Source organism: Chiloscyllium plagiosum, unplaced genomic scaffold, assembly GCF_037043375.1.
Source record: "Chiloscyllium plagiosum isolate Xiang-an unplaced genomic scaffold, Cpla_swu_hap1 HiC_scaffold_37, whole genome shotgun sequence".
Taxonomy (NCBI): domain Eukaryota; kingdom Metazoa; phylum Chordata; class Chondrichthyes; order Orectolobiformes; family Hemiscylliidae; genus Chiloscyllium; species Chiloscyllium plagiosum.
This window is the reverse complement of record NW_028270175.1, coordinates 6,054,152-6,067,193: the sequence shown is the minus strand read 5'-3', so window position 1 is coordinate 6,067,193 and position 13,042 is coordinate 6,054,152. Positions and strand designations below refer to the sequence as shown.

Here is a 13,042-nt window from a genome sequence, read left to right as displayed (position 1 = left end):
GACATCATTATATTAATTTGTTGCAATAAATGTGAGAACCTGAATTAAAAATGAGAAGAAGAATTGATTTTCAGTACAGAATATAGATTAAAATAACCAGTGGAAGGACTCTTGAGTTGTGTTTTGAAGAAACAACTTGCCCCAGAACTCAAGGTGCCGACCAACAGTTCTTTGGATTAATTCTAGTCAGCCTCCAGGTTTTGATTATTGCTTGTATTGCATTAGATGGTGTATCCAATATCTAGCTCCCCTTTGAAACAGCTAAAGATGTATTTTTGCTTATGCGGTTAGAAAGTTTCTAGAACAGAAGCTATAAAACTTCTTAATGAATAATTATACTTCAATTTGAACCATCCACATTACAGACCTTTCAGACACTCACACAATAAATTTACAAAACCAATAGCAGTAATATTATTAGTCACTTATGTTCTTCCTAAATTAGCATTTTTCCATTTACGATGACACAAACCTGTCACTCTTTATATACACTGAGATTTCAGGCCTTTATTGGGTTAATGATGCACTTGACTATTAGGCTTTAATTGTGTCATTAATTTTGTGCGTCAGAGAGTTTGTTCTGCTGCGCTATAAAAGAGCTGGAAAAGCATCCAGTTAAAAAAAAACGATTGAGGTGTTCACAACACATTTAGCATTTTATTCTGGAGAGCTTTGAGCTTCACTATGAAGTGGCAAATGACAGTGTGCCTGATGTCCCTGCTGCTTCTTCTAAGTGTTGAGGCAGTAGACCCATTGGAGGAGCGAATGAAACTTCAGGTAAACAGGGTGAGTCAAAGGTAATTACAAAATGTGCAAATATGGCAATTAGGGGAACAGATTCAATCAATAATTGTAAGGACCAAAATAGAAAACAAAAGTCTGAACAAAGTGAAAAAAGATGAAAGAAAATCCCACTGGAGAGAAGAACAGAACTTATTTTTCAGGCAGGTTTTGCTGAAAGAGAATTGGCAGTGAATTAAACAGTAATACTGCAGATGTTGGATGTCTGCAATAAAAACAGAAACTGCTGGGGAAGAAATTTGGCAAGTTAGGCAGCATCTGTGGAGAGAAAAAGAGAAAAACAGTACAGTAAATGTTTCAGGTCTTAGTTCATATTTTCAGCATCTGCAGTACTCTGCTTTTCAACAAAAAGGAGAGAATTGAATCGATAGTATTGGGGAAGTTGTGGAGAGAAATGAGGGAAAATGGAATTGTTCTCCAAAACACTGAGAAAATGGAAGGAAAATGTAATAGAGCTGTTAAAATTTTGAAGAGGGAAGAAGTAGAAGTGGTTTCCATTGACAGACCATCAGTAACCAGAGGTCACAATGTTCAAGTTGGCTTAGAGAGATGAAAAAAGATTTCTTTTTACACAGAGTTGTTGTAATCTAGAATGTGGTACCTGAAAGTTGAAGGAAAGAGATTCAATGGTAACTTTCAGAAGGGAATTGGATATGTAAAGGATGGTAAATTGCAGGGCTATGGGGAAGAGGCAGGGAAATGGGACTAACTGGCCAGCTATTCCACAAGGGCTAGTATGGAGATGATGGAATGAATGGTGTCATTCTTTTCTGTAGGATTCTAGGAAAGTCAACATTGACATCAAGAGATATTGAGATATACAACTGGTGTTGTATAGGTCTGGGTTAATAATGAGAGTCCAGAAACTGTATACTCCTGTTCGGGTGAAAGGAAAGGCTGGTAGTGTAGGGAATGCTGGATGACTAGAGAAATTGAGGTTTTGGTTAAGAAAAAGAAGGAAGCATATGTCAAGTATATACAGGAGAGATCGAGTGAATCCTTAGAGTATAAAGGCAGTAGGAGTATACTTAAGAGGGAAATCAGGAGGGTGAAAAGGGGACATGAGATAGCTTTGGCAAATAGGGTTAAGGAGAATCCAAAAGGTTTTTAAAAGTACATTAAGGTCAAAAGGGTAACTAGCAAGAGAATAGGGACCCTCAAAGAGCAGCACCATCTATGTGTGGAGCCGCAGGAATTTGCATCAGTGTTCACTGTGGGGAAGGATTTGGAAGATATAGAATGTGGGGGAATAGATGGTGACACCTTGAAAAATGTCCATATTACAGAGGAGGAAGTGCTGGATGTCTTGAAATGCATAAAGGTAGATACATCCCCAGGACCTGATCAGCTGTACCCTAGAACTCTGTGGGAAGCTAAGGAGATGATTGCTGGGCCCCCTGCTGAGATATTTGTATCATAGTCACAGGTGAGATGCCAAAAGACTGAAGGTTGGCTCACTATTTAAGAAAGTGGTAAGGAAAAGCCAGGAAACTATAAACCGGTGACCGTGATGTCGGTGGTGGGCAAGTTGTTGGAGGCAATCCTGAGGGACAGGACTTACATATATTTGGAAAGGCAAGGACTGATTAGGGATAGTTAAATTGGCTTTGTACGTGGGAAATCATGTCTCACAATCTTGATTGAATTTTTTTAAGAAGTAACAAAGAGGATTGATGAGAGCAGAGCGATGGATATGATCTAAATGGACTTCAGTGAGGCGTTCAACAAGGTTGGCCATGGGAGACTGGTTAGCAAGGTTAGATCTCATGGAATACAGGAAGAACTAGCCATTTGGATACAGAACTGGCTCGAAGGTAGAAGACAGAAGATGGTGATGGAGAGTTGTTTTTCAGATTGGAGGCCTGTGACCAGTGGAGCACCATAAGGATTGGTGCTGGGTCCACCACTGTTTGTGATAAATGATTTGGATGTGAACAGAGGAGGTATAGTTAGTAAGTGTGCAGATGACATCAAAATTGGAGGTATAGTGGACAGCGAAGAAGGTTACCTCAGAGTGCAATGGGATCTTGATCAGATGGGCCAATGGGCTGAGAAGTGGCAGATGGAGTTTAATTTAGATAAATGCGGGGTGCTGCATTTTGGGAAAGCAAATCTTAGCAGGACTTATACACTTGATGGTAAGGTCCTCGGGAGTGTTTCTGAACAAAGTTTCATAGTTCCTTGAAAATGGAGTCGCAGGTAGATAGGATAGTGAAGAAGGTGTTTGGTATGCTTTCCTTTATTGGTCAGAGTAGTGAGTATAGGAGTTGGGAGGTCATGTTGCGGCTGTATTAGGATGTTGTTTAGGCCACTTTTGGAATATTGTGTGCAATTCTGGTCTCCTTCCTATTAGAAGGATGTTTTGTGAAATTTGAAAGGGTTCAGAAAGGATTTACAAGGATGTTGCCAGGGTCGGAGGATTTGAGCTATAGGGAGAGGCTGAACAGGCTGGACCTGTTTTCCCTGGAGTGTCGGAGATTGAGGGGTGACCTTATCGAGGTTTATAAAATCATGAGGGAATTGGAAATGGTAAATAGACAAAGTCTTTGCCCTGGGTGAGGGAATTCAGAACTAGAGGGCATAGGGTTACGTGAGAGGTGAAAGATTTAAAAGGGACCTAAGGGGCAAATTTTTCACACAGAGGGTGGTACATGTATGGAATGATCTGCCAGAGGAAGTGGTGAAGGCTGGTACAATCACAACATTTGAAAGGCATTCGGATGGGTATATGAATAGGATGGGTTTGGAGGAATATGGGCTGTGTGCTGGCAAGTGGGACTAGATCAGGTTAGGATATCTGGTCAGCATGGACGGGTTGGACCGAAGGGTCTGTTTCTGTGCTGTACCTCTCTATGACTCTAATAAACCAGAGAATTTGAGTTCAAAGACTATTAATTTGAGAACTTGAAATTGGTTTGAAAACAAAATTGCAGAAACACAAAACTGGTTCCAGCAAAAGTGCAATTGAAGCTGTCGGATTGCCATAAATCCCCAGCTGGGTCCTCCATTTCTTTCAGGAAAGAAGTTAATCTGATATATAGCCCACATCTGTTCCAGAGCCAATATGGGTGAGTATGAACTGCTTTGTGAAATGGTCCCGTAAATCACTCAAATGTACTGGGTCAAAACGTAGGCACCTGTTGATATCGAAAACCTACTCAGAGATTAGAAAACCCAGTGCCGGTTGTATCCTTGAAAAACCTTTTGACTAGTGGAATACTATTGAAAAGACCAATAAACCTCAACAATTTAAAGACTTGATTTTTCATGAATACGTTGGCAGGTCAGGAAGAGTAGGGTTTAAGCAAGTGCTCATTACTAAAGAGCCAGCGAAGAGTAAATTGCAATGAAACAGGTGGATGGTAGCGAGGATAGAACTGTAAACTATGAAAAGCATTCAGGACAATTCAGCTCGATTTGTGTAAGCAAATAATATTTGCATCAATGAACAAACCTCTTGTGTTTTATAAAGATAGACAGAAGGTTTTGTTTTCTCTGTCCACAAGGAAGTGACAAAAAGCAGGAAGTACCTGATGTTAAAACTTCTGACTGAGCTGTTGGAGTCTGATGACAATCTCTTGGAAAATGACTTCACGTCTTTGAGCCCGGGAGATGGAGAAGAGAGTTCAGTTGAAGAGAGGTCGGTGAACGCGGGGATCCCCCGCAGACGGCAGAAGACAGCTTGTAAATTGTTCTTTTGGAAAACATTCTCGCACTGTTAATTATTGATGGAGTTTCTAAACCAGCAGCATTGTATTAAAAACGGCTTGTTTTCCTGTAAAGGCTTAACTTTAAAAGTATTACAAATCTGGCTGCACATCTGTCCTTTTTCGAGATTATAATTGACGCTAAAAGCCTGCAATGAATTTAAGTTAAGAATGACCCTTGAAGACATGTCAAATCTTGTTTTAGCAAATTAAACCCAAATAAATTTTCTAAGTTTATTTTGTAAGGAAGGTTATTCTTTGGCATGTGTTTCCAATGACTTTCCTGCTGGTTTCTCTATTCCCCATCCCAGCATTATTCCCTCATCTCCCTGACTTCCCTCTCCCCACAAAGATGGCCTTCGATCCAGTTCCCCTCCCTCCCTGACTCAAACCTGAATTTGATTGTAATACCTGAATGTATAGAATGTATAGTCTCTCTGCATTGAATGTATATACTTACCGAACAGTGAGTGTTGCCAATAATAAAAGCATACATTTACACCTGCATTTTAAGGATTGATATTCTTTTGTATCTCATACAAAAAGATTAAATAAAGTACTCTGTTATTGTCCAACACGTTTAATTGGAAGCACTAGCTTTCGGAGCACTGCCTGTTCAGCAGGTGGTAGTGGAGTATAAGATCAAAAGACACAGAATTTATAGTAAAAGTTTACAGTGTGATGTAACTGAAATTGTACATTGAAAAAGACCTGGATTGTGTATTAAGTCTCTCACCTTTTAGAATGGGCATGTTGATCCCAGTTCTCTCATACGTAAATTCCAGAACTTTTGTAAAGTTACTGTCCTACGATCTTATACTCCACAACCACCTGATGATGGAGCAGCGCTCCAAAAGCTAGTGCTTCCAAATAAATCTGTTGGACTATAACTTGGGGTTGTATGATTTTTAACTTTTGTACACCCCAGTCCAACACCAGCACCTCCAAATCATAAAATACTCTGCTCCTTCTGTCTTCCTTGTGTTGTATTTTCAGTACCAGCTGAACTGTTATTTATTGATACGTTCAGACCCTCTGCTTCACCTCTCACTCTCAATTATTCACAACCGATGCAATTTTCATACTTTTGGAGAGAGGTTGCACAAACCAGGTATGTGCTCATTGGTCTGTGAGGATTTGGGGATGATCTCATTTTGCTGATTACAAGCTCTGACAAAATACACAGACAAAAACTCCCTTTGAAATTGACATTCGAGCCAATCTGTTCAGGGCTGATGCCAGAAAGTGTCATTTCACACAAGGTCAGTGAGAGGTAATTTAAAATCCTCCTTCACTCCCTTATTTTTCATCCCATACAACAAAAAAGTTACAAAAAAAGACTAAGGGTGATCTACTGTTTAAAACAGGCACTGGTTTTGATGGAGTGAATACAGAGATAATTAGCTTAAAAATAAATTACTTATTTTCAGAATATGCAGAAGGGCAACTACTGTGTAGAGTGTTAAATAGTCATTGCTTCCAGAACAACAGTTTTCAAACTTGGATATAAACTCGAAACTCATGGTGAGCTGATACTAGAAATCTTCAAGACTGATCTAATTCTTTTGACATACTGCTTGTCATTTCTGTTGCTGTGAGATAATGAGAATGTCTGTCCTTGCAAATCATCTCCCTGCCCTTTGGAAGTAAAGGACAGGGGCTTCTGGAAGTGTGTCGATTACTTGCAATGTTTAAAACTATCACTGGTTCTGATGGAATGAACACTGAGATAGTGTTTCCACTGGGGAAGGTCGTCATTTTCACGCCAAAAGTCTCAAGAAGTCACCAAGAAATCCATCAGGAGATTCAGAATACTGAGAGAATGGTGAGATTGTGAAGGCCTGGAGACGCATTTTAGGAGAAACTGGAGAACCAGATGAGGGAGAAGGGGATAAAGTGTTTAAATGGTAAAGTTAGATGAGAAAAGATGGAAGGAGTCTCCAAAGGAGCATAAGCATTACCCTCCCGCTGTGCTGTAGAGCCTGTGATACAATGTTAGATGCAAAGCTGTGTGTGTGGTTGTGATCACTGTGCCACCTGGTGGTAACATTGCCAATAAATGCAGCTTTCTAATGAATCATGTGACTCAAGCAAACTGACTGGACAAGGTAAAGTTGCTACAGTCTTACCAGATCATGAGGCTGTACTCTCATTAGAGACTGAGATGACTGATGGTAATTTAACCTGAGGGCCATCATGCCTCAGGCAAGGGAAAAGGAGAAGCCATCATGGTAACCTCAGCTGGTCTACAGATTGAACCCATGCTATTAGCATCACCCCACATCAGAAAGCAGCTGTTCAGCCAATTGAGCTAACTGACCTCCAAGCAAACTCTTCTGTGAAAGTGTTGAAGTGTTTACTCAGTTAAGATTTGTGACTCAGAGAGAGAAAAATCGAGAGGCCAGAAGTAGGTTCAGTTCAGAAGATCCAACCAGCAGATGTGCTATTTAGCAACCTAAATGTAATCCACGTAACCAAAAAAGGTTCTGCGTCTTTTCGAGTTCAGTGAGTAATGCCAATAAGTTAACCTGTGTCTGGTCTGTGTGTCTCAAGGAGAGACAGAAAGAATCACATCTGGTGAATGTGCAGGAGGTTGCTGACAGGAAATGCTTGTGACCTCACCAGTTGAGTATAAATTAAGGAATGATGATAGACTAATACTTTACGAGGGTCGAGTGGATGTATGGGATATATATTGGGAAAAGAGGATGGAATCATTTTGTGTTTGTAATGTTTTTTCAATACGCAGAGTCATAGAGTCACATTTACAGCACAGAAAAAGACCCTTCAGTCCAACTCTTCCATGCTGACCAGATATCCCAACCTAGTCTCATTTGCCAGCACTTGGCCCACATCCCTTTAAACTCTTCATATACACATCCAGATGCCTTTTAAATGTTGTAATTGTACCAGTCTCCACCACTTCCTCTGGCAGATCATTCCATACACGCACCACCCTCTGCATGAAAAAGTTGCCCCTTAGGTCACTTTTAAATTTTTCCCCTCTCACCCTAACCCTATGCCGTCTAGTTCTGGACCCCCCCAACCCCAGGGAAAAGGCCTTGTCTATTTGTTCTATCAATACCCTTCATGATTTTATAAACCTCTATAAGGTCACCCCTCAGCTTCTGATGCTCCAGGGTAAACAGCCCCAGCCTATTCAGTATCTCCCTACAGCTCAAATCCTCCAACCCTGGCAACATCCTTGTTCATCTTTTCTGAATCCTTTCAAGTTTTACAACATCCTTTCGATAGGAGGGAGACTAAAATTGTACACAATATTCCAAAAGTGGTCTAACTAATGTCCTGTACAGCTGCAACATGACCTCCAACTCCTGTACTCAATACTCTGACCTGCAAAGGAAAGCATACCAAACACCTTCTTCACTATCCTATCTACCTGCGACTCAACTTTCAAGGAACTATGAACCTGCACTCCAAGCTCTCTTTGTTCAGCATCACTCCCAAGGACCTTACCATGGGAGGTAAGTCCTGCCCTGATTTGCCTTTCCAAAATGCAGCACTTTGTACTTATCTAAATTAAACTCCATCTGCCACTTCTCAGCCCGTGGTCCATCTGATCAAGATCCCATTGTACTCTGAGGTAACCTTCTTCGCTGTCCACTACACATCCAATTTTGGTGTCATCTGCAAACTTACTAACTATATCTCTTATGTTCACATCCAAAACATTTATATAAATGCTGAGAAGTAGAGGACCCAGCACCAACCTTTGTGGTACTCCACTGGTCACAGGCCTCCAATCTGAAAAACAACCCTCCACCACCATCCTCTGTCTTCTACCTTTGAACGAGTTCTGTATCCAAATATACAGAGCTTTTTCATTTCCTTTTCTTCTTTGTAATAGACTTTTTTTTTGTCATAAGTACATTAGCAGTTTTGTGTTAAAATGTGACTAACTACCACAGTAACCCAATGGCCAAAATAAATCACACAGTCTATCATTTTAGCACTAAGCTCCCATTCTTCCAGTTTCATGGCTTCATCTAAAACATTGGATAAGTCACATTTATTCGGAGCAAAGTTCCCTGAGTAGCTATTAGACAGTCCAGTTACAAGTGCAGGATCTGAAGGTTGCTGGTGCAGTAGAGCAGGCAAATTCCAAGTAAGTGACCTTTAGCAATGTTACAAGCCCATGCCTGAGTCTCACACACAATGAGTCTGTGTTTAAACAGAAAACTTTCATCCTGAAACTGGAATTGATTTTATTCCTAATCAAATATACCATCAACATTCCGTTTTGATGATTGTATTTTTGACCGACAAAATGACAGGGAATAATTTCTGACCTTTTAAGGCTGTCCACAACCTTCGCTCCTCAAAGATACATTACAAAATACATTTTTAAGTTAAATATGGGAAGAAAAATGAAAATAAAACAGGTCTAGATTGTTAATACAAAGTAACAGTCTTATTGAAGCTACATTGGAGAGCGCTGACTCCTTCACAGCTCTCCGCAGAGCCCGATATCTTTTGACATATTGCCATGAAACCCTGAGACCAGAACCATGTAATTGTTTTATTTTGTTGGCCATGTAATTCAAAGCAAGGTTTAACATTTTTGCTTGGGCTCCTGCAAGATTTATAACTGCAGAATGCTCAGACATTTTGAGCTAAGATTTGCTGCATTTTCGGGGTGATTGTAGGGCACAGGGAGGGCTGACACATTTCAATTGCTAGTGTTGCAACTGATTTAAATAAATCACGAAAAATATACTGGAAATATTCTGGCCCCTTAAACAATTGTCGTCTGCATATACACACACACACACACACACATATACACACATATATATATATATATAGAGAGAGAGTTTACATCAGGCTGTAATGTTTTTAACAAAAACAGAAGTTGCTGGGAAAGCTCAGTAGGTCTGGCAGAATCTGTGCAGAGAAATCAGAGTTAATGTTTCAGGTCAGGTGACTGTTCTCAGAACTGATGGTAGCTTGGAAAATGTTATGATTTGGAGATGCCGGTGTTGGACTGGGGTGTACAAAATTAAAAAATCATACAACACCAGGTTATAGTCCAACAGGTTTAATTGGTTCACCTGATGAACGAGTGGTGCTCCAAAAGCTAGTGCTTCCAATTAAACCTGGTGTTGTGTGATTTTTAACTAGGAAAATGGTGTGTGTATGTGTTTGTGGTGTGGTGGGGGGGGGGGGGGGGGGGGGGATTATGTGATAACAATGTTGTTAAATCACATCAACGAAGAGCTTAAGGATAAAAACAGAAAAGAGATTCTTACTAAATGGTAGTACAGTGGAAGTGTCCCTGCCTCTGAGCCAGGAAGCCTGGTTTTATGTCCCACATCCTCAAGACGTGAGTCATGTGATGGAACAGTCTGCCTTAAAAAATACAGCAGCATTCTAACCAGCCTGTGTTAATTAAAGGTAGGTGGTTCAATACCACCAAGGAACATATTTGCACTTTTGAAGTCTTTGTGGAGCAATGATAGTATGCTTCGGAGTAAAGTGCAATGCTTTTGGAGTCCTGAGTTCAAGTCCAATTTACTCCAGAGGTGTGTCCTATCTGATTGATTTAAAAATATTTATCAGTAAATAATCCTCACTAAGAATTCGGGGGAATGTAGATGACCCCAGCGGTAGCTATTCTGCATGAATTAAATAAATTAGGAGATAATGAGGGCATGTAATAAAAGCAATCATGGTTCACCTTAATCTTTACGTACATTCAGAAAAAATCAAATTGGCAGAGGAAGAATTCATAGAGTTTATTTGGGACTGTTTCCTAGAATAATATATTGTGGATCCAACCAGGAATAGGAATTAGAAGCAGGAGTAGGCAATTCAGCCCTTCAAGCCCACTCTATCATTTAACATGATCATGGCTGATCTTATCCTGGTCTCAACTTCACTATCCTGTCTAATCCCCATTGCCTTTTATTCCACTTTTTACCAGAAACATATCTATTTCTTTCTTGAGTCTGTTGGTCGATTCTGCCTCCACTGCACTCCAGGGCAGTGAGTTCCACAGATTCACAACCCTCTGGGAGAAGTCTTTTATCCTCATCTCAGTTCTAACCTAACTCCTCTCACTCTATATCTGTGACCACGTGTTCAAGTTTTTCCCACAAGGGAGGAGCATCTGTTCAACATCCCCTTCAGCATTCTATATACCTCAGTCAGATTTCCCCCCTCATTCTCCTGAACTCCAGTGAGTACAAGCCCAAGCTCTTCAACTGCTCCTCATACAACAGCCCTTTCATCCCTGGAATCAATCTTGTGAATCTCCTGTGAACAGCCTCCAGTGCCAACACATTCTTCCCCAGGTAAGGAGATGAAAACTGGACAAAACACTCCAGGTGTGGTCTCACCGATGCCTTATATAATTGTAACAACACTCCTTTACTTAAAATCCAGTTCTTTTGCAATAAATGCCAAATTTCATTTGCCTTTCTTATTTTATTCCATACCTGCATATATACTTCCTGAAAAACATGCACAAAGACACGCAGGTCCTTCTGCAGTGATGCACTTTGAGGTAAAAACAGATGCAGATGCTGGAAACCAGATTCTGGATCAGTGGTGCTGGAAGAGCACAGCAATTCAGGCAGCATCCAACGAGCAGCGAAAGTCTGCTTCCCATTTAAATAATAATTTGCCTTTTATTCTTCTGGCCAAAATGGATAACCTCACACTTATCCACATTAAACTTCATCTTTCAGCTCCTAGCCCATTCTCCCAGTCTATCCATATCTATCTGTGAACTCTTTATTTCCTCATTACTGCCTGCTCTCCTGCCTATTTTAGTATCGTGTGTCATTTTTTATGTGTCATACTCAGGCTATTTTGAATCTGGTTAAGGTTGGTAGAGCATGTTTAATAAATTACCTCGAGTAGAGGATCATAAAATGGTAGAATTTAGCTTTCACAAGCCAGGGAGCATTAGGAGATGGAGAAATCGATGTTTTGGGTGTAACTCTTCCTCAGGACTGGGGTTGGGTGTGGGAGGAGCTGCAGATAAAGGGGGTTGCAGGGGCAGGGTGGTGAAGTGGGGATAGGTGAAGACAGGCAGAGGGTACGACCTGGTTGGTCTTTGGGAGGACTGAATCTGGTTGGTGGCAGGGAGGAGTGGAAGGGAGGGGGAGGGGCTGGGAGGGGAGTCGGGGGATGGGAAGGGAGATTATTTGTAATTGGAGACCTCAATGTTGAGTCCTCTGGGCTGGAGGCTGCCCAGATGGAAAATGAAGTATTATTCCTCCAATTTGCGGTGTGCTTCGTTATGCCAGTAGAGGAGGCCAATGTTGGTCATGTTGGAAAGGGAGTGGGAAGGGGAATTGAAATGGGTGGTGACTGTGATGTTTCCTCCGGCATTTATAGTGGTTTGTCTCTGCTGCTTCCAGTTGTCAGTTCCAGCTGTCCGCTGCAGTGGCTGGTATATTGGGTCCAGGTCGATGTGTTTATTGATAGAATCTGTGGATGAGTGCCATGCCTCGAGGAATTCCCTGGCTGTTCTCTGTTTGGCTTGTCCTATAATAGTAGTGTTGTCCCAGTCGAACTCATGTTGCTTGTCATCTGCATGTGTGGCTATTAAGGTCGTGTCGTTTCGTGGCTAGTTGGTGTTCATGGATACGGATCGTTAGCTGTCTTCCTGTTTGTCCTATGTAGTGTTTTGTGCAGTCCTTGAATGGGATTTTGTACACTGCATTAGTTTTGCTCATGCTGGGTATCGGGTCCTTCGTCCTGGTGAGTTGTTGTCTGAGAGTGGCTGTTGGTTTGTGTGCTGTTATGAGTCCTAGTGGTCGCAGTAGTCTGGCTGTCAGTTCAGAAATGTTCTTGATGTATGGTAGTGTGGCTAGTCCTTTGGGTTGTGGCATGTCTTCATTCCGTTGTCTTTCCCTTATGCATCTGTTGATGAAATTGTGGGGGTATCCGTTTTTGGTGAATACACTGTATAGGTGTTCTTCTTCCTCTTTTTGCAGTTCTGGTGTACTGCAGTGTGTTGTGGCTCTTTTGAACAGTGTCTTGATGCAACTTCTTTTGTGTGTGTTGGCTCCCAAGGAGCACAGGAGGCTCCCAAGCACTGAGGATGTCACCTAGACAGGAGACAAAACGTCTGCAACACAAATTCCCAGCTCGGCAAACAGAACCACAACAATGAGCACCCAAGCTACAAATCTTCTCACAAACTTTGAACACTCAATCTCTTTCCTGTATTCCATCTTGTTGTTGTTTGAGATCTAACCTACACAGTGGTGTCATCAGCAAACTTGTAAGTGGAGTTTGCAGAATTTGGCCACACAGTCGTGATGTATAAGGAGTATAGTAGGGGGCTGAGTATGCAGTCTTGTGGGGGACTGGTGTTGTAGATTATTTTGGAGGAGGTGTTGTCACACATTTTTACTGACTGCAGTCTGTTCGACAGAAAGTCAGGAATCTAGTTACAGAGGTGGGGGAGTAGAGACTTTGGCCCTAGAGTTTGGAGATGAATTTGTTTCAAGTTATTGTGTTGAAGTCAATACGTAGCTGATATAGGTATTCTTGTTTTC

General features: G+C 41.3%; 1 protein-coding gene across 1 annotated transcript; it reads left to right on the top strand.

The window, feature by feature from the left end:
* The first annotated feature begins 678 nt into the window (after positions 1–678).
* LOC122540152 (somatostatin-1B-like) lies at positions 679–5,008 on the top strand. The gene is made up of 2 exons (XM_043675463.2): positions 679–786; positions 4,308–5,008. Exons 1-2 carry the CDS (start codon positions 685–687, stop codon positions 4,521–4,523), a joined length of 318 nt encoding a protein of 105 aa, XP_043531398.2. The 5' UTR covers positions 679–684; the 3' UTR covers positions 4,524–5,008.
* The last annotated feature ends 8,034 nt before the right edge of the window (positions 5,009–13,042 follow it).

What these genes read in the sequence shown, in the direction of transcription:
- LOC122540152 (XM_043675463.2), top strand. Translation starts at nt 685, where the DNA reads ATGAAGTGGCAAATGACAGTGTGCCTGATGTCCCTGCTGCTTCTTCTA. An exon ending in TGAAACTTCAGGTAAACAGG is followed by an intron (nt 787 to 4,307) that starts GTGAGTCAAAGG and finishes TCTGTCCACAAG; the next exon opens with GAAGTGACAAAAAGCAGGAA.